The following is a 21,667-nucleotide window of genomic DNA, read 5'->3' as shown; positions in this document are numbered from 1 at the left end:
CTGCAACAGGAATTTGGAATCTAAGTGCTGGGAGACTACAGGTTCTTGGTTTTCAGGCTAACTTCCTGCATCACTGCTGCTTACTCTGCAGAAGTGCTCCAGAGGGTAATTGGGGAGTGGGACTAGTTTTCTGTTTGGGCTTCTTTATGTTTTAGTCTTACACTCAGGCATTAAAAGTTTGATTGATTTCTCTGTGTCCCACTAAAGATTCTTTGTCTTTCACTGCCCTTTCCTCCCCCCCCCCCCCATGTGCACTATGCTTCAGGTAATATAAATGGTACTGATGGTTTAAAGAAGTTTTAATCTGTGGGCCAGCTAGAAAAGTCAGGTCCCTCTAGAATTCAGTTAATTTGGACTTGTGACTAGAGGTCTTCAGTGTGTTTAAAGAAGAAAAGGGTTTTATTTTACCTAGTGTTTTCTAATTGTTTTTGACAGAATGGATTGTTTTCTTGATCTTTCACATTCTAACTAGAAGTGGAAGTCCTCCTTTGACAGGATTTTTTGAATAAGGTCAAGATCTTAAGTTGTGCAAGAAGTGAGTAACTACATTGTAAGGGTTGCTTTGTGTATATTTGAGATTAATGAAAAAATTTTCCAAGACAAGTGACTATAATTGTGTTAGTAGTTCTTTTGTGTGTGTGTGTGTGTGTGTGTGTGTGTTAGTAGTTCTAACATGTCAAGTTACATTGTTAAAATTTATATGCATTCAGTGGTTAATTGGGAAGAGGGAGAAGCTAAAAAGATTTTTTAAAGATGAATTATAAATACTGACTTGGGTTAAATGTACTTGTCTTCAACTACCATACCCTCTTATTTTGGAAAACTTAATGGTGGACTAATGACATTGAGTTTTTGTTTTAAAGTCAAAAATCACCTGGCAACAACATTGTGAATATACTGAAAATGTATGGGTTTGTACATTTTTAAATTGTTAATATGTTATGTTTTATGTTTAAGATTTTATTTTTAAGTAATTTCTGTACCCAACATGGGGCGCTTGAACTTACAACCCCAAGATAAAGAGTTACATGCCCTACAAGCTGAGACAACCAGTTAGGTTTTATGTTGTATGAATTTTATCTCAATTAAAACAGTTTAGGCAGTTTGAAAGTTCTTTCCTGATGTTTATTGCAATTCTTAATTGTAGTGGACATTTGTTTGCTTTTTATTTGTCAGTGGTTAATTGATATGTTCTTTAGTTCTAGAGTTTGATTTTGGGTTAATGCCAACTGACTTTCAAAATTGAGTTTATTTGAAAAATACCATTAAAATAAGTGTTATATTTCGCTTTTGATTTAGTGATAAGGTTACATGTTAAAACATTACTTCTTATTTTATGAGAAATTGATGGAAAGTGTAAAAAGTGTGATGTTGATAAACTGCTTTTGGGAACCTTGTTAAGTTATACAGTGTTTTTTGAAGAATGGCTCATGAAATCTGATGTCACTTGGTTCCCAGCAGTCTTTCTTTTTTCCTCCTGAGTCTTATTGGTAATTTTGCCGTTTTTAACCTTCCTCCCCTGTCTCTTCAGTCTTGTTGCCAACAATTTTGAAGACGGTTCCCATGTAGTGTCATCATTAGACCCGAATGGAAACTTCAATGTTGTTATTAAAGAGGAGCCTGTAGATGATTATGAATATGAACTTGCCGAGTGCCCGGAAGGGGTAACCATAAAACAGGAAGAGACAGATGAGGAAACAGATGTATACTCAAACAGTGATGATGATCCTATACTAGAGAAACAGCTAAAGAGGCACAATAAAGTTGATAACCTAGAAGCTGACCATCCATCTTCTAAATGGCTACCAAATAGCCCATCAGGTGTTGCTCAAGCTAAAATGTTCAAGTTAGACGCTGGAAAGATGCCAGTAGTCTATCTGGAGCCCTGTGCTGTCACCAAAAGCACAGTGAAGATTTCTGAGCTCCCTGATAACATGCTTTCCACATCTCGAAAGGATAAGTCTTCTGTATTGACAGAATTAGACTATTTGCCTACTTACATTGAAAATTCCAATGAAACTGGCTTCTGCTTAGGCAAGGAATCAGAAAATGGTCTTAGAAAACATTCACCAGATCTCAGAATGGTACAGAAATATCCCTTACTTAAAGAGCCTCAGTGGAAATATCCTGAGATAACTGACAGCATTAACACAGAAAGAATACCTGACAGTTCAAAGAGTTCAGCTGGGGACTCATTTTTAGGAAAAGAGGACTTGGGCAGAAGGAGAACAACTATGCTTAAGATTTCAACAGCCTCCAAGGTTGTGAATGCAAATCAGAATGCTCCTTCAAATGTCCCTGGAAAAAGAGGAAGGCCACGAAAATTGAAACTCTCTAAGGCAGGTCGACCACCTAAAAACACAGGAAAATCTTTAACTTCTACAAAGAACACTCCTATGGGTCCTGGGAATACCTTTCCAGATGTGAAGCCTGATCTGGAAGACGTGGATGGTGTTCTCTTTGTTTCTTTTGAATCAAAGGTAAGATGATAATTTTTAGCATTCCTTTTGAGGACAAATAGTGATTCTGGAATTGTATACTGGTGATAACCAACTTAGAATCTAGTTTTTTTTTTTAGTACAACCTTTCAGTGAGGGTGTATATGTTAAGGGAGGGGAGTGTCTCCAAAATGTTTGGTTTAATTAGAAGGCAACACTTAAGGTATTTTGTTTGAATGAACTTAAATGTCTGCTTTCATCTCAGTTCATGATATTTGCACTACATTTAGCTGGAATTTTGAAAATTGTTGGATCTTACAGGAATTTATATTATAATAGACTTTTAAAAAGGCATAAATACATGAAAAATTGACTCTTTTGAGGTACATCCTCTGATTTTCATCAACAATAGCAGAGTATCACTGGAGAACTAGATATCGACTCTTAGAAATTCTATTGTCTCACTCATGGATAGTTTATTTTACTCCCAACTCTTCAACAACAACATTTTTCTTTTCAATCTTTTATAGAAGCCTGGTATTTGGTTACCGAGAAGTTGAATTCTCTTTAGCTGATCTTTTCTTCCCTCCTTGTTAATTTATCTTTACATAGACTCTTAAGAAACCAGTATGTAAATTGGCATAAGCAGATTTTTTAAAAAAAGATATTTGCTGGAGAGAGTATAAGCAGGGAGAGTGGCAAGAAGAGGCAGAGGGAGAGGGAGAAGCAGGCTCCCTGCTGAACAAGGAGCCCAATGTGTGCTCTATCTTAGGACCCTGGGATCATGACCTGAGCCTGAAGGCAGATGCTTAACCTGCCGAGCCACCCAGGCACCCTGATACAAACAGTTTTATGAGCATATTCAGGTTTTTTTTTTCTTGCTTTTTTTTTTTCCTCTTCTGATCATTGAAATGGTGTTAATGTAGAACGTTTAGAAAATATCAAAAGAATCAGGAAAAAATAGGTTCCTGGTTTACATTTAAACTTTTACGAGTGATATGAACTTTTTTCTTTTTTTATATAGGAAGCCCTTGACATTCATGCTGTTGATGGGACAGCTGAAGAACCCTGTAGTCTTCAGGCATCAACCACAAATGACCCAGGTATTAAATAATAGTATAAAAGGAGAGATAATTGTGATTTGGCTCTAGAAGTGAAAGTTGCAATGTTCCTTTTTCTGTAATGTACGGTAGCTTATTTTGTCATTGTTTTCTGAGTAGGTTGCAGAGCAAGAATTTCCCAGTTGGAAAAGGAATTGATAGAAGATTTGAAGGCCTTGAGGCACAAGCAGGTGATACATCCTGGTCTTCAAGAAGGTAATATTTACTTTAAAAAAAAAAACAAAAACCAAAACCATACAAGCCAATTTTAAATTTTGTTATCTTTTTCTGTCCTTTCTCCTTTCCCTCTTCTTTCCCTTCCCTGTTCTTCCCCATTTTTGTTTTTCCTCCTTTTCCCCATCTTTGATTTCATTTCTTTTAGTGTACCTTTTCTCAGCTTGTGTTTTCTTTGATTCTTCCTCTTAATTTAAAAACGTCTCTAGGTTTCTTTTATCCTAACAAAAAACTTTTCAACTAATGAAGCTACTGTCTCTGTGAAGCATAATATCTTAAGCATTTAAAAACTGTGTCGTAATAAAGTGATGTGTTTTCTGTCTTGGAACTCAGTATTTTCCTTTGTATTTCTCATTTTTAAGTTTTAGTTGCTTTTGTTTATGTGTGGGGTTTTTTTTTGGAGGGGGAGGAGTTCCTACTTATTCTTACATACTTAGTAATTTGTAAGTGTGTAAATAATACTTTTCTCATTGTGTGGCTGTAAACACTTGCGTATTTCATGCATTGCTTGGGATTTCAGTTAAATTTTCACTGTTTTCTGTATTTTGTTGTAATAAATTATCTTGGCTTTGATTATGTTGTTTAATCCTGTATTTTAATACTGAAATATACAGTAGTCTCATCCCCCCTGCTTTCACCCTCTCCCTCCCATGTGAGATCTTTCTTTCTGTGGTTTTCACTTACTGGAAGCAGATGGTCCTCCTCCTGACATATGGTCAGAAGGTCAGTAGTAGCCTAACACTATGTTACAACACCTGCATTATTCAGCTTGGTTCATTTTATCAGCTAGGCATTTTATCATCTCTCACATCATCACAAGAATGGTGAGCACAGTATATTTTGAGAGAGAAAGACCACATTCCATAACTTTTACTATATAAAAATGTGTACACATTGTTATAATCTATTTTATTATTGTTTTCTCTTACTGTCCCTAATTTATAAATTAAACTTTATCATAAGTATATATAAGAAAAAACATTGTGTGTGTATGTGTATCAGGGTTTGGTACTAGGTGGTTTCAGGCACCTCCTGACAGTCTTAAAATTTATCTACTGTGGGTCTTAAAATCTATCCCTGCAGATTTGAAGTGACTGCTGTATCTACCATCATAGTATATACTACTGACTGTCCTATTTGCCATAAATAAGATCTGTAAACCATGCCATAATTTTTAGTTTCTTGTATATTTGATTTTAGGTGTGCTTTTTAGAGTAGTTTATTGAGTTTTTGACTGTTAGTCAATATTTTTTCAAATAACTGTCAAGCTGATTTACATTATATAACAAATCATTTATATGAGAGTCTAAGCATTATATACTAACAACGATTATAAAACGATCAGTTTCTAAATCAGCTGGTAATACTTGAAGAATTTTTGCTTTAATATGAGACTGATTGTGTGACAGTGTGATCTTAGAGGGGTACTATGGATTATAATGGATAGTTACAATCACATCATAGTCTTAATGGTGAATAACATTACTTGTTGTCGCTTTCATTCTGCTATTTTATTTAAATAGTATTCTCTCACCTCTGTCACTTTTTCTTTATATTTTTTCTCCCTATTTCTTTTCTTTTTTTTTTTTTTTTTTTTGTTACTTACGTATTTCAATAATGTATCTTTCAACCTAATCTCTAACTTTGTTTTAGTTTTAGTTATAGAGGTAAATATATTCAGTGCTCCCTGCTGGTCTTTTTGCTCTGGTTTGTTTGCCTATTACTTCCTGGCTAGTTAAGGTTTGAGTTTGTTTTTTCTTTCCCTTACATACATTATAGTCAAATCTCATATTTTTCCTTTGTAATTGGGGTTCAAAGTTGAATGCTCCTGGATCTAAGCAGGTAGCCAAATGAAATTAGCCTGATTTTGTGTGTAAGGTTGGCTGGAACACAGGTGCCTCTTCTAAAGGGGCAGTCACATCTTTGGATTATTTGTCATATGGAAAAGTTGGCCCAGTATTTTTAAAAATTCTCATTGTTCAGTTGAAACTGAAGTCAGGGCAGCCTGGGTGGCTCAGTGATTTAGTGCCGCCTTCAGCCCAGGGTGTGATCCTGGAGACTGGGGATCGAGTCCCACATCGGGCTCCCTGCATGGAGCCTGCTTCTTCCTCTGCCTGTGTCTCTGCCTTTCTCTCTCTCTCTGTCTCTCATGAATAAATGAATAAAATATTAAAAAAAAACAAACAAACAACTGAAGTCAGCATTTTTATGTAATGATGCTCAATTTCTAAGTGGTAGAAGCTGATAATAGTTTTTTAGGCAAAGCTTTAAATATTGAGCGAAACAGAGTGTGTGAGTGAGCCAGTGATCAGTTTTTACCTGCTATACAAATTCTGCATTGGTGTCATATATGTTTTACTTAATTTTCGTGTTGTTAAAATTAATTCAACTGTATTCTTACATAGTTTTAGTTATATATTGTTTTATATTTTTAAAAAGATTTTACTTATTAGATAAAGAGCAGTGGTGGGAGAAACAGAGGAGGAGGAGAAGCAGACTCTGGTCTGAGCTTGAAGCCTGACTCAGGGCTCATTCCCGGTACCCTGAAATCCATGACCTGAGCTGAAATCAAGTGTTGGACATTCAACGGACTGAGCCACCCAGGCATCCCACATAGTTTTATTGTTTTTTAAAAAGCTGTTAATTCTGTAATACATATGGTACAATTTAAAAGCTGTGAGGTAGAGATCTATTTTGGATTTTTTCTCTATTTTGTTTTGGCAGATATCCCTCTCAACTTTTGCTTCTTAAGACTTAGAATTTAAAAAAAAAAAAAAAAAGACTTAGAATTTTAGAAGAATAAGTTACATTGGCTAAGTATTTGTAATAACTGAGTGATCCCAATTACAGGTCCAGGTCCCTTTAAGGTCCCTCTCTAAAAATTGATGATTGAAACAATGTTAAATTTCATTTCAATAATGTCATATTTCTTTGCCTTTCTATTAACTGTGGAGTTGTGTTATTTTTTAGAATTAAGCACTGAAAAATCTTTTTGAGCTGAAAGCTCGAAAAACTTGAAAAGATTTTTGAGCATGCATTGAAGTTGTGGAAGAAATGTTAAGCTTGAGGAAGTATTTTTATTGGTGGTGGTAGTCTTGTTGCTAAATTAAGAATTTTAATTTTGTTTTTCAAAACTTATTTTTTTTCTGTCTCCTGTACTATCTTTACTATATCCAAATTAATTTATTTCCTATCAACCTGAAATTATCATCTGTTTTTGAACTTTAAAGGTATTTTTGTAGAAGCATATCTACTTCATTGCTACCAAGTCAATTCTTTGTCAATTAAAAAATTTGTTGCTTTTAGAACTTGTTTTCACTTTTAAGGGGAAGTGGAAGTTTAAAATACAAGTAAACACAGACAAGAAAATAGGGAAAACAATCTCTAAATTTGATTTTGTGGGGTCTAGATTTTGCATGTCTATATATGGATACTTTTTTTTAATCACCTTAATTCCTTTCCTTTTACCATCTTTGTAGGGAGCTGTTCTGTCATTTTTTGTGATTAATAATAAGATGATTTTCTCTTAAAGCGCTAGGCTATCTTATGTTATCTTTTGTTTAGGATGCTGTTCTTACTTGGAATTTCTGCAGTATCTTGCTTTTTGGTTCCACTCTGCTGTCTGTCCCACCTTTCCTGCTTAATTCTACTTGTCCTGACTTAAGAATTACACAATCAGTAAAATTTTACTACATTCTCTTGGGCTTTTCAAGTGTCATTTCTTTTTGCTTACCTCTCTTGGGACTTATTTACACTATTATAACTACTAATGAGTCAGTTGGGAAAATAACATTAATACTCCTTGAGGTCTGAGAGATGTCTTTTCTTTTATCTTTATTACCGTCTGTATTACAGAGTATTTCATAGAGAAGGTGCAATAAATTCTTAAACATAAAACCCATTGTGGTGGATTGGTATTTATTTTCCTGATGAGGAAGTGAAAGATAAGAGAAATTTGGCCCACTCAGTGGGGAGTGGGCCTGTCCCTTTGCCCCTCCACTTCCTCGTGCTCTTTCTGTCTCTGTCCCAAAGAAATAAATAAAATCTTTTAAAAAAAATCAGAAAACTCAGATTTTTAAGCAATCTCCACACCCAGTGTGGGGTTTGAGCTCATAACCCCCACATCAAGAGTTGCACACTCCATCTACTGAGCTCACCAGGTGCCCCTGGAAAGAATATTTTATCGATGTTAATCATATCATGTAATTAAATAAAATAAAAATAAGGTAAAATATTTAAAAAACTGGACTTACACACTAAAATAGAATAGTGATTTAATCTCTTCTGTTGAGGTAAGTTCGGTGTGGAGAATACACAGATTAGCCATAAGAGTTTGTGGCTCATGACCTATCTAATACCTTCACCTTTCATGAGAGGAGTATTATGTAACCCTTTTATTAGAAACCTATACCTATGACTTTTAACAGCTATAATACCTAATGCTTGGAACTCCTTTTGGCTTAGTTTTGTTAAAATTTAAGTTAGATAACTTTTCTGCACAGCAGTATGAAGCCAGCAATTCACAGATGAGTAAATCCAGATTAGAAGATGGTCACCAGTAACAGAAAAGTAGAAATTTAAGAATAATTGTATGTAAATTTAAAGCAAATGATTGGAACCAACTTATTTTTTTATTTTTATTTTTTAAAGATTTTTATTTATGTATTCATGAGAGACACAGAGAAAGAGAAGCAGAGACATAGGGAGAGAGAGAAGCAGGCTCCATGCAGGGAGCCCAATGTGAGACTCGATCCTGGGACTCAAGGATCGTACCCTGGGCCAAAGGCAGGCGCTCAACCGCTGAGCCACCCAGGCATCCCTGGAATAAGATTTAAAGTCCAGTGACCTCAAATGTTGAAGAGAAATTGGATCAGCAAGAGTTCTTATGCTCTACTGGAGGAAGTATAAATTGAGAGTAATTTGGCATTATTTGGTGCACAGATTCTCAACTAATGCATTGTTGGATGCGGTTATCCATGATGTGTGATAGATAAGATGCTCTTGAGATAGTGATCTTCTCAGAATGGCTAAGCTTGACCAAGGGTAATAAATACTGTAGAGCTGGTTGCCTCCAGCTATAAGCAGCCTGGGATAAAGCAGGTTTATCCCAGTGTGGTGTTGTATAATTATCATTTTTTTATGTGCCATTGTGCAGATAAAATGTATCATCAAACAACTTAGCAGTAAATATCAGGCTCTGTAGATGAAACAGATGAATTTATTAAAGTATCGGATGACTTACAGAAACTCCTGAAAAGCCAGGAAAACACACCCTAGGACTGTGCACTCAGGAAAAATGCCCACATTACTTTTGCAGAATGCTCATACAAGCAGTTCCACATTGGACCATCACCACCATTTTCAGTATGGACACTGAACACAGTACATGGGCATCTAGGGCCTTGGTTACTTTTACCTCTAAAAATTCTTAACTCAAAAAAAAAAAAATAAATAAAAATAAAAATTCTTAACTCAGGGCAGCCTGGGTGGCTCAGTGGTTTAGTGCTGCCTTCAGCCCAGGGCCTGATCCTGGAGATCCGGGATCGAGTCCCGCATCTGGCTCTGTGCATAGAGCCTGCTTCTTCCTCTGCCTGCGTCTCTGCCTCTCTCTCATATGAATAAGTAAAATCTTAAAAAAAAAAAAAAAAAATTCTTAACTCGGCCAAACACTGTCATCCTAGTTTATACAATTCTACATAGTATCCCTTTCTTCGTGGTGCTCTTTCCTCAAATGAAGTCTTTCATGAGTACAGCTGATTGGCAAAACCTCTGTTACATACCTGCACATAAACAGCAAGGGAAGTTGGAAAATGAGTTTTTCCTAACACCTATCTTGAAAAGGTTCGAGGTACAATGGAGAAAAGTAACAGGGGAAGGGTGTTTAAAATATTTTTGGCAGCCACAAATATGTTGAGCACTCACAATATTCCAATACAATTGAAAGATGAACATACCCCATCATATAGCAATTCCATTCCTGGGTAAGTGCCATGAGGAAAAGCTAAATGCACTAGAGAAGCTGTCACACATGTTCACGTGTGTGATGTATATTTCTTGTACACAATGAATAATTACACTGCAGCATTGTTTGTAATTGTTAAAAAATAAAAAGCAGCTGAAGTAGATAAGGGAGATGGGAGATCCAGGCTTCTAGTTAGGGAATGAATAAGTCATGGGATGAAAGGTGCAGCATAAGGAACGTATATTTAACATTGTGTATCAGCTATACTAAAAAATAAATTAAAAAATTTAGGAAACAATCTTGTTCTGTAGGAGGATGGTGAATAAATTGGGAGTACTGTGTATTCATAATCTTGAGTAGGTACAGCAGTTAAAATAAATGATCAAGAGATAAATCTGTTAATATAGACAAATCTCAGATGTGTAATGTTAAGGAAAAAACAGCCACCAAAATCTGTAAAGGATATGTGAAGTAAATACTTTCCCAAAAGATTACCTCTTAACCTACAAATAAGTTATAATATTTATTAGGCTCAATTTACCTTAAATATTACTAATAATAACTAGGGAATTAGTAGCCATAATTCAAGCCAGAAGCTTAGTCTATGTCAAATTTGTATTAAAAGTCCTAGAAAGTCTCTGGATCACAAAGGATTAAAGTACAAAAGATACTAATTCTGCTGTATGTATTATCTATTGTTGCTTAACAAATTATCATGAACTTAACACACATACTGTCTCATTTTCTTTGGGTTGGGAGTTTGGGCATGGCTTAACTGAGTCCTCTGCTTAGTGCCTCACAATGCTGCAGTTAAGATGTCTGGTTTCTCATCAGAGGCTTGTTTGGGGAGCAGTCTGCTTCCAATTTCCCTTAGGTTGTTGGCAGAATTTATATACTTGCAGCTTCAGCAAGATGGGTGATACACACACTCATATTATCACATGCACACAAATCACATACATCCCATCCTTTGGCCGCTTTCTGTTAGAAATAAAACACAGGCCCTATCCACACTCATAGGAGAAGGAGGAGGGAGGAGTACACAAATATGTAATAGGAGGTGAGGATCATGGGGTCATCTTAAAGTTTCTCTGCCCCTTTTAATTTTTATCTTATTTTTTCTCTCTACTCCTTAATTCCTTCCCCACACCTCAAAAGTTAAAAAACAACAATATAATTTGTGGTTCTTTTTCCTTGTAGTGGGCTTAAAATTGAATTCAGTGGATCCGACAATGAGCATTGATCTTAAATACTTGGGTGTACAGCTACCTTTGGCTCCAGCCACTAGCTTTCCTTTCTGGAACCTTACAGGAACCAACCCTTCCTCTCCTGGTGAGTGTGTAGCATTTGTAAAAGTCAGTTGCAATAGAAATAAGAAACTACCTTTGTTAGAGACATTTAGGATATTCTGAGGCAGATTTTTTTTTTTTTTACTTAGTAGCATAGTCATAATGATTCACACATTTTAGATTAAGTTTTAGTATCTAATTAGTTACTAAATATTAGCTGGCTTGAATTTTGGTCATCTCTTTTACTTTTTCTTTTATAGATGCTGGATTTCCCTTTGTTTCTAGGACAGGGAAGACCAATGACTTCACCAAAATCAAAGGATGGAGGGGAAAGTTTCACAGTGCTTCTGCATCTAGGAGTGAAGGTAATCAGCTTTTTAAAAAATTACCAATATGTTCTGAAAGATGTGGCCCAAAGCCTATTGTTAAAAATAAGTTTTGGTTGTTTTCTTTATCTCTCTCTCCTTTTTTTTAAAGATTTATTTATTTGTTTATTCATGAGAGACACAGAGACACAGGCAGAGGGAGAAGCAGGCTCCCTGCGGGGAGCCCGATGTAGGACTTGATCCCAGGACCCCAGTATCATGACCCAAATTGAAGGCAGACACTCAGCCACTGAGACACCCAGGCGTCCCTCTTCATCTTTTTTAATTTTTGATTTTTTTGTGGGGAGGTGTTCTGGGCAAAGGGAGAGGGGGAGAGAATCTTTTTTTTTGGGGGGGCGGGTAGGGGGATAGGATCTTAAGCAAGCTCCATGCCCAGTGCAGAGTCCAATGTGGGGGCTAGATCTCGCAATCCTGAGATCGGTGACCTGAGCTGAAATCAAAGAGTTGGATGCTTAAGCGACTAAGCCACTTAGGCTCTCTACTCCTGCATTTATGATAAGCATCATTCTCAAATATTATTTTAGAACCCTATACTTCAGAGCTGTAGAGTGATTCCTGACAGCATTACATTTACAAGTAAACTTCTAATCCAAACATTTTGACTATATACTTGTTGGTCTCCTTTCTTAGTGCTTTTCCCCCTGCACTTACTTGCAGTTTACATTCTAGCCAGATAAATTTACCATGTTTCCAAAATAGTTTTTCTCATCTTTGAATCCTTGTACAGTGTTATAATAGTATAATGCTCATCTGTCTGCTACATTTGCTTTTTCATTCCCTAAAAACTAAATTTTATACTTTTTGTGCCCTCACCTCTTCTCTTGTGTTTTATAACAGAGTCCAGGTACTGCAATCTGTTTAATAATCTCTTGGTGTTCTGTTGAGGTTTGACTTAAGTAATTTTTGCTCGTATGTTTTTATTTTTACTTAAATGTGGTTTTTCTGCTAAGATCATAAGTTGTCAAAGGTTGTAGACTCTTAGTGTTAATTATTTTGTTAGCACTTTGGAAAAATTAATGGTAAATATATGTAAGGAGATACGTTTAGATAATGGATTTTTTTTTTTTTAAGATTTTATTTATTTATTCATGAGAGAGAAGCAGAGACACAGGCAGAGACACAAGCAGGCTCCATGCAGAGAGCCTTACATGGTACTCGATCCCTGGTCTCCAAGATCAGGCCCTGGGCTGAAGGCGGCATTAAACCGCTGAGCTACCTGGGCTGCCCCAGATAATGGATTTTGATGTAATTAATGTGTGATTCCATCTCTTCACTTGGTTTAATATTATATATTTTTCCTTTGTTCTGAGGAGGGACAGTTTAGAAGATTCAGTAGTATATAACTTAGTGTTCTGGTCTTTTTTAGTGTATTTTTTTGGAGATCCAAAGATCTGCCATATATTTCTTTAAGTATCTGCATCTCTTTATTTGTAGGTGGAAATCCAGAAGGTCCACTGAAAAACCGTTCTGCTTTCTGCAGTGATAAGCTCGATGAATACTTGGAAAATGAAGGCAAGCTGATGGAAACAAGTATGGGTTTCTCGTCTAATGCTCCTACATCTCCTGTGGTATATCAGCTTCCTACCAAGAGTACCAGCTATGTACGAACACTTGATAGTGTACTAAAGAAGCAGTCTACCCTTTCCCCTTCTACCTCCTACTCTTTGAAGCCTCATTCTGTGCCCCCTGCCTCTCGAAAGGCAAAGTCTCAAAACAAACAGGCAACTTTTGGTGGCCGAACTAAATCATCGTATAAGTCCATTTTACCCTACCCTGTTTCACCAAAGCAGAAACATGCTCATACAATTCCTGGCGATAAGGTTGCCAAGAATTCAAGTACCATCTCAGAAAATCAGGTGAATAACTTTGTTGTGCCAACTTTAGATGAAAATACATTTCCAAAGCAAATTAGTTTGCGCCAGGCACACCAGCAGCAGCAGCAGCAGCAGCAACAGGGAACTCGCCCTCCAGGCTTGTCTAAATCTCAAGTGAAACTAATGGATCTAGAAGACTGTGCACTTTGGGAAGGAAAACCAAGGACCTATATCACCGAAGAGCGAGCAGATGTATCCTTAACAACTCTGCTTACTGCTCAAGTAAGTATCTGTTGGTTTTCTAGAGGCATATTATGATTGGATCCCGTTCATGATTAGAAAGAATTAAGTTAGTGAGGGGAAATGGGAATGGGCTTTTTGGCAGGACGATAGGGCACCTTAGTGATAGGATAACTAAGATTATCTTGTCTGTATTCTTTATAACTACACATGTCAGTGTAGATCCCTTCCTGCCAGCAGAGGGAGACAATACAACTGTGCTTTTGAGTAATGTTTCTCACCTTGTGTAAAGTAAGCTGGCCATTTTGAAAACGTCTAATTTCATTCTCTAGTATGTGGACAAGTGTATTTGCTAATCTCGTTAAAATAGCTTTGAAAGTTTTCCTTAACAGGTACTACATTTCACAGAATTAAAAAAAAAAAAATCCTAAACCTTTTGAGAAAAAGCTTTTAAAGTGTTGTTTTTTTTTTTTTTTTTTAAAGATTTTATTTATTCATGAGAGACACAGAAAGGGAGGGAGGGAGAGGCAGGCTCCATGCAGGAAGCCTGACTTGGGACCCAATCCCAGGTCTCTAGGATCAGGCCCTGGGCTGAAGGCTGCTCTAAACCGCTGAGCCACCCAGGCTTCCCCGCTTTTAAAGTTTTATAAAATCTTATATTGAGAATTTTTCTTTTTTTTTTTTGAGAATTTTTCAATTATTATTGATTTACTCATCTTAACAGCCTCTGAGAGTGCATGTGAAATGATGATAACAGCATGTGCCAATTATTTTTTTTGATCATGAATATTATGTACCTTACCTTCCATTTTTAAATTCTGTAACTAAATTTTAGACCTGAAGATCATCAGATGTTGGGATTAAATACACAATGTGGCCTTTATTATTAATCATTCCTAAAGACTGTTATGTACCTATTGTCCTATTCCCTTTTTATTAGTTATTAGATAGCAAGTGTCAGCAAACTATTTCTTTGAAGGCCAGGTAGTAAATATTTTAGGCTTTTTGGGCCATACACACACTTTTGAATTTACTCAACTCTGCTGTTACAATGCTACAGACATTATATGTTCTGATGAAGCTTTATTATGAAACAGGCTGGATTTGGCCTGTGGGTCTTGTCAACTCCTGCCTTAGAACATTATTTGCGATTTTTTTTTTTTTGAGAATAAATTCATCGTTGATATTTTGGTTCATAATTAATTTAAATATTCTCTTGTCTGTACTATTTTTTAGAATGGCCGATTGTTCAGAGTCCTGGTTATATTCATGTTCCATCCTTTAAATATACTTCTAATCTTGTGCTGTTAGTACTGAGCGTTCAGGGTCCAAAAAGGCAGACCAATATAAGTAATGTAAGTAGTGAGTGGTGTTGGGGCATGATTCAGTAGATTTACAATTTTCTATTTTAACTTTAGGCATCTCTCAAAACTAAACCCATCCACACAATCATAAGAAAACGAGCCCCTCCATGCAACAATGACTTCTGTCGATTGGGTTGCGTGTGTTCCAGTCTAGCTTTGGAGAAGCGCCAGCCTGCTCACTGCCGCCGACCAGACTGCATGTTTGGTTGCACTTGTTTGAAAAGAAAAGTTGTACTTGTTAAAGGAGGATCCAAGGCTAAACATTTCCAGAGGAAAGCTACTCATCGTGATCCAGTATTTTATGATGCTTTGGGAGAGGAACAAAGAGAAGAAGAGGAGGGAATCAGGGAGGAGGAAGATCAATTGAAAGAGAAAAAGAGGAGAAAGAAGCTAGAATATAGTGAGTATTTATTGAGAGATAAAAGTGTATAGTTCTATTTTTTAGAAAAGTTTGGTTATTTATTTCAAATGTTACTGTTACTTATTTTAATCCTTTAATCAGTGGTCTAGTAAGAATTTTGAGAAATTACCATCCTTATATCTTCTTTCTTTGTGGTTTGTGTGATAATGTGTGTGTGCTCATGCATGTGTGCACACACACAGCTTCACATACACAAACAGAGCTGCTTTAAATGTAATTTTTGTGCTACATTTGAATCATCCTCTCATTTGGACTTCCAGAATGCCTTTGAAGCTTCATGAATTTTTTTGTCTCCCTTCTCTTCCCATATTCTTTGTATATACAGATGATGAGTATAATCCATCATTTTCCTTTTCCCTGCCAGCTTTTATTGAGGTATAATTGACAAGTACAATTGCATATGTTTCAAGTGTACAACATGACAATTTGGTGTATGTATACATTGTGATATGATTATTAGAATCAAGTCAACTAGTACATCTCATTATTTTCTAAAAGAAGAAATTTGTAACAAGACCCTCTGGTCCTGGTTTGACCCATTCAACAGATGGTTGCAGTTTTGGGGACAGGATAAGCTTTATGTACTTTTTTTTTTTAGATTTTTATTTATTTATTCATGAGAGAGAGAGAGAGAGAGAGAGAGAGGCAGAGACACAGGCAGAGGGAGAAGCAGGCTCGATGCAGGAAGCCCAATGCGGGACTCAATCCCGGGTCTCTAGGATCAGACCCTGTGCTGAAGGCGGCGCTAAAACCACTGAGCCACCCAGGCTGCCCCAGCTTTATGTACTATTTTAAAAAGTTTATCTTTCCTTTTTGATAACATCTTAGGTAGACCCACCAAATCACATATTATATCATTCTTGGTTTTTTTTTCCTTTCTATGGTATTTTAAATTTTTTTTCAAATATATTGAATTTATTTTTGCCATACAATTGAAGAGTTTTTTGCTTCTTAGTTTATTGGACTAATACTCCTTTTTTGGTAGTTTATATTTACATTCACTGTTGCTTGCCAGTACTTATTTCAGTTATAATGGATGTTTAATATTTCAGTGTACATTCTTCCAGGATTTTCTGTTAATACACTTGTGTGCATACATTCGTGTTCCTATAGAAATGGAACTATTGTGTATGTGGTTCATAACCATTAGAAACTTGTATCATAAAGACATGCTTTGTTTTCCATATCAACAGATACAGAGCTATATTTAATTTTAGTTTTTTTTTTTTTTTAATTTTAGTTTTAATGGCTTCATATTATTATAGTCCCTTTGGTTGGACATTTAGCCTTTTTTTTTTTTTAAGATTTTTATTTATTTATTCATGAGAGACGTACAGAGGTAGAGACATAGGCAGAGGGAGAAGCAGGTTCCCCATGAGGAGCCAGATGCGGGACTAGATCCTAGGACCCTGGGATTGTGACCTGAACCAAAGATAGATGCTCAACTGCTGAGCCACCCTGGTGGCTCACATTTAGCCTTTTTATGTTTTCTTTATTATAAACAGTACAGCAATGAACATCCATGTTCATGATAGGCTGTTAGAAGTGGAATTGCTGTACCAGTGAGAGCACTTTGAAAGTTTATAGATGTTTTTGGAGTTGTACTAAATACACATTTACCAATAGTTGGATAGTGCCAAATTTTCTGTACTCTTAATACTGGATATTTCAACTGATAGAAATTGATATTTTGTTTTAAAACTTAAATTTCTTCAGGTAGGAGGTTATTGACCATTTGTCATAAATTTTCTTCTGTAAATTTGCCTTTTTGAATTCTTTGCTTTTTTGGGAACAGCAAAAAACATTTTTCTAAGAGCTTCATTTTCACAGGTTGTAATTTTGTAATTTGCATTTTAATTTTGTTAAAAGTTTTTCCCTATTCCCTCATTTCTTCTGAAAAAGGAAAAAGTGAGGATGGTTAAATCTACTGGTCTCTCTAATTTTTTTAAAAGTTTTTTATGGTTTCTGACTTTGGAGTCTTGCATGGAGTATTTCTTCATCTGCAAGATTAAAAAACATACTAATTAGATTAATAAGTGGGCTTAAACATAGATAGTATGATCTGGGGTTTATCTGATGTGAAATTTGTAGTAGGGAATCTTTTTTCCCCAATATGGCTAGCCAGTTTTGCCATTACTTGAGAAGAAATACTTTACCTACTGGCTTAAAATGTCACCTGTCATTTAGTAAATTGAAAAATATTTATGTCTGGGTCTGTTTCTGGTCTCTGATATCTATTTTGTGATCAGTGCCAGGCTATTTTAATTGCTATTTCAGTGTTTAAATAAGATACTGCCTCCATATACCTAAATGATCTTTTTTTAAAAATTTATTTATTCATAGAGACAGAGAGAGAGAGAGAGAGAGAGAGAGGGGCAGAGACACAGGCAAAGGGAGAAGTGGGCTCCATGCAGGGAGCCCGACGTGGGACTCGATCCCGGGTCTCCAGGATCACGTCCCGGGCCGCAGGCCGCACCAAACCGCTGTGCCACTGGGGCTGCCCTACCTAGATGATCTTTATATAAAAGATTTAAAAGGCTTAAAATGAAATATAGAATTATTAGTTTGGTTCTCTCTATATTTCCTTATTGAGTTTTTTCCCAGTTTGCACTTGGAGCAGCACTTTTCCATTTGGAAGTAACAAGAATAACTTACAGAAGCCGCATTAAGTATGAAAACTGTGTATCTGTTAGGCTTTTTTGGTGTGCTTTCTTGGTTAGTGTATTTACCCTGTGTCTTATCCTTGATCTGAATTAACTCCAAAAGCCAGCCAATTATTAAAGTTTTTTTTTGTTTTTCTCACTGGTATTAGGCCATTATAAAAAACATGGCTTACTATGCTCTAGGAGCCATCAATTTTCTTACACTATTAGGGAAGATGAGGAAAGGAGGGAAGATATTTTTGTTAGGACTGGTATGGAAAAGGAATAGAAACAGGGAAGAGTTCTTGGAGGCAAAAATATTGACGAGACCAAAACCAAACAAAAATATATATAAAAACTGGAAGAAGATGAAGAAATCTTTTAGTCTGTTTTGAAAAAAGATAGGTGAGGAAAAAATTATTGATGATTTAGAGGAGTTGTAGAGGTAAGAAAATGAGACAGAAAATACTCAAATGATGGAAAAGTTATCTCTGAGGGACATGAAATATCAGATTGAAAAGGTCCCCTGAATAGTAGGCAATAATAACTTTAAGAAGATTCTATCTAGACACATCACATGTTCCTGACATTTGTAACATTAAGAATAAAGAAGGTTGGGATCCCTGGGTGGCGCAGCAGTTTGGCGCCTGCCTTTGGCCCAGGGCGCGATCCTGGAGATCCGGGATCGAATCCCACGTCGGGCTCCCGGTGCATGGAGCCTGCTTCTCCCTCTGCCTGTGTCTCTGCCTCTCTCTCTCTCTCTCTCTCTCTGTGACTATCATAAATAAATAAAAATTAAAAAAATTAAAAAAAAAAAAAAAGAATAAAGAAGGTTAAAAAAAAAAAAAAAGAATAAAGAAGGTATTCTGAATTCTTTTAAAGAGAAACCACTTTGCCAAGGAAGGATTTAAAATTAGTTTGATGTCAAAGAGATCACCATCATCAATAATTAACACTAGATTTTTAAAAATTTTAATTTTTTTATCTTGATAAATGTACACTTTAATCCCATCTGTATTTTTCCTGTCTCTCCCCCTCCCACTTCCCCTCTGAATAACTATCTGTTTCTTCTCTATAGTTAAGAGTCTTGGTTTGTCTGTCTTTTTTTGTTTTCCTTTATTTTTTTGTTTCTTAGATTCCACATGAGTGAGATCCTATGGTATTTGTCTTACTCCGAATTACTGATTTCACTTAGCTTTATACTCTCGAGCTCCAGCTAGAACATTCATTACAAGTGGCAAGATTTCCTTTTTTCTTACGGCTGAATATTCCATTGTATATATTATATATTGCATTTTCCTTATACATTATCAGTCAATGGACACTGGGCTATTTCCATAATTTGGCTGTTGTAAATAATGCTACCGTTAACATAGGGGTGCATATATCCCTTTGATTTAGTGTTTCGGTATTTTTTTGGGTTAATATCCAGGAGTGTGATTCCTGAATCATAGAGTAGTTCTATTTTTAATTATTAAGGAAACTCCACTCTGTTTTTAGAGTGGCCGTACCAGTTTGCATTCCCATCAGCAGCACAAGAGGATTCCTTTTTTCTCCACATCATCTTCAACATTTGTTTCTTGTGTTTTTGATTTTAGCCATTCTGACAGGATGTGAATTGATACCTCATTGTAGTTTTGATTTGCATTTCCCAGTATCATGATGAGTGATACTGTGGATCTTTTCATGGTCAGTTGGCCATCTCTCTTTATGCAGAACACTCTATGAAAGTTACATCATTTAGGTTTCTCCATTTTACAAAATGCATTAATTAAGTGCTTACAGAATTTATGTAACTTGTTCCCCAAGATAACCTTGGTATTAAGGGAGTGGTAGAGATTTAAACCCAAGTTTTTCTGACTTGAAAATCTTCATGTTTTTTTCTACTGTATAAAATACAATTTTTGAAATTTGGCCTTCACTTGATTATCATCTGTTTACCATTTTGTTTGTCAAAATACTGCTGATGATATAAAGACACTGTGCTTAGCTACAGTGGGTGGTACCAAGAGAAAGGATAAAACATGACATCCCTGCTTTTTTAGCTCACTTAGAGTTTTGTTGGACACGTGTATCTACAAGTTACCTATGTAAAGGGAAGATAATAACATTGTTATCTGTAGCCAGACTGATTAGGAAAAAAGAAAAACACAAATTACCAAATCAGGAATGAAAACTGACATTACTACAGATGTTCAAAGGTTAATAGGGAACAATTTTATGCCAGTAAATTAGAAGATGGACAAATTCTTTGTTAGACATGAAGTTTCCAAATTCACTCAAGAAGAAATAAGGGGATCCCTGGGTGGCTCAGCGGTTTGGCGCCTGCTTTCAGCCCAGGGCATGATCCCGGTGTTCCGGGATCAAGTCCCGCATAGGGCTCCCTGCATGGAGCCTGCTTTTTCCTCTGCCTGTGTCTCTGCCTGTCTCTCTCATGAATAAATAAATAAAATCTTAAAAAAAAAAAAAAGTAACTGCTTACCCTTACACATATGAACATATAGTGAAAAACTCCACAGTAATGACTCTAGGTCCAGATGCCTTCACTGGTGAATTCTCAAAATATTTAGGAAAGAAGTAATGCCCATTTTATATAAATGATTCCATAAAATGATCTCATCCTATGAGACCACCATAACTCTGATATACAAACCAGAAAAAGACATTACAAGAAAATGGTAGAGTGATAATCCTCACAAACATATGTATAGATTATACATACAATTTTAGCATATAAAATCTGGAATATATTTAAAGGATAATACATCATGGCCAAGTGGGATTTACCAAGGGGTGCATGGTTGATTTAACATTTGAAAATAATCAGTGTTGTTCACTGTTATCATAATAGACTCAGAAAAAGGGGGCCATATTATTCTCTCTTTTTTAAAACTTTTATTTATTAGAGAACGAGAGAGAAAGAGTGCACGTGCATGCACGTGTTCATGAGCAGGGATAGGAGCAGAGGGAGAAGGACAAAGAGACTACCCACTGAGCAGAAAGCTAGATCCAGGGCTTGGTCCAGGGAACTGGGGAACATGACCTGTATTGAAGGCAGACAGATACTTTACCAACTGTGCCACCCAGGTGCCTCCTATGTTATCATTTCAATAGATACTTTTAAAAATTGACAAAGTCCATTTCTGATAAAAATTCTTAAGCACAGTAGAAGGAAACTTTCTCAATCTGATAAAGAACATCTATGAAAAACTCTACAAAGAACATATTGTGAAAGATCGCTTTCCCCCAGCGATTAGGAATGAAGAAAATGTGTTTTGCCATGTCTATTTAAAATCCTATTGATGGTCCTAACCAGTGCAGTAAGGCATGAAAAAGAAAATGTATCCAGATTGGAAAGAAAGAAGTAAAATTGGTTTTATTCATAGACTGGAAAATCTAAGGAATCTACAAAACTACTAGAATTATGTTAGTGAGTTTACAATAATACTAGTAGACAGTATATTTGTGTGTATATATATATACTTGTATATGTGACAATAAATGGAAATTGAAATAAAATGTACTATTTAAAATAGCATCCAAATAAATGAGATGCTTAAGGATAAATCTGACAAAAGTTGCCTAAGACCTTTTACAAAAAACTACAAAACATTGTTGAGAGCACTTTTTATAAAGACCTAAATAAACGGAGAGGTAGATTGTTTCTGCACATTTGAAGACTCTTAGTAAGATATAATTCTCCACAAATTGATATATAAATAAATAAATGCTTTCTCAGTGAAAAATCCCAGTAGGAGTTTCTTGGAAGAAATTGAC

General features: G+C 35.9%; 1 protein-coding gene across 10 annotated transcripts in view; it reads left to right on the top strand.

The window, feature by feature from the left end:
* MGA (MAX dimerization protein MGA) overlaps positions 1–21,667 on the top strand; it is a 183,196-nt gene that overhangs the window by 112,682 nt on the left and 48,847 nt on the right. For all 10 annotated transcript variants that reach the window (XM_041743172.1, XM_041743171.1, XM_041743173.1 and 7 more), the window contains exons 3-9: positions 1,532–2,480; positions 3,463–3,541; positions 3,659–3,754; positions 10,935–11,066; positions 11,284–11,388; positions 12,844–13,505; positions 14,882–15,227. In XM_041743172.1, the coding sequence (XP_041599106.1) occupies positions 1,532–2,480; positions 3,463–3,541; positions 3,659–3,754; positions 10,935–11,066; positions 11,284–11,388; positions 12,844–13,505; positions 14,882–15,227 (2,369 nt within the window). The remainder of the gene's footprint in view (positions 1–1,531; positions 2,481–3,462; positions 3,542–3,658; positions 3,755–10,934; positions 11,067–11,283; positions 11,389–12,843; positions 13,506–14,881; positions 15,228–21,667) is intronic.

The sequence above is a fragment of the Vulpes lagopus genome, chromosome 2 (genome assembly GCF_018345385.1).
Source record: "Vulpes lagopus strain Blue_001 chromosome 2, ASM1834538v1, whole genome shotgun sequence".
Classification (NCBI taxonomy): domain Eukaryota; kingdom Metazoa; phylum Chordata; class Mammalia; order Carnivora; family Canidae; genus Vulpes; species Vulpes lagopus.
The sequence above is the reverse complement of the archived record's forward strand: the minus strand, read 5'-3'. Positions and strand labels throughout refer to the sequence as shown.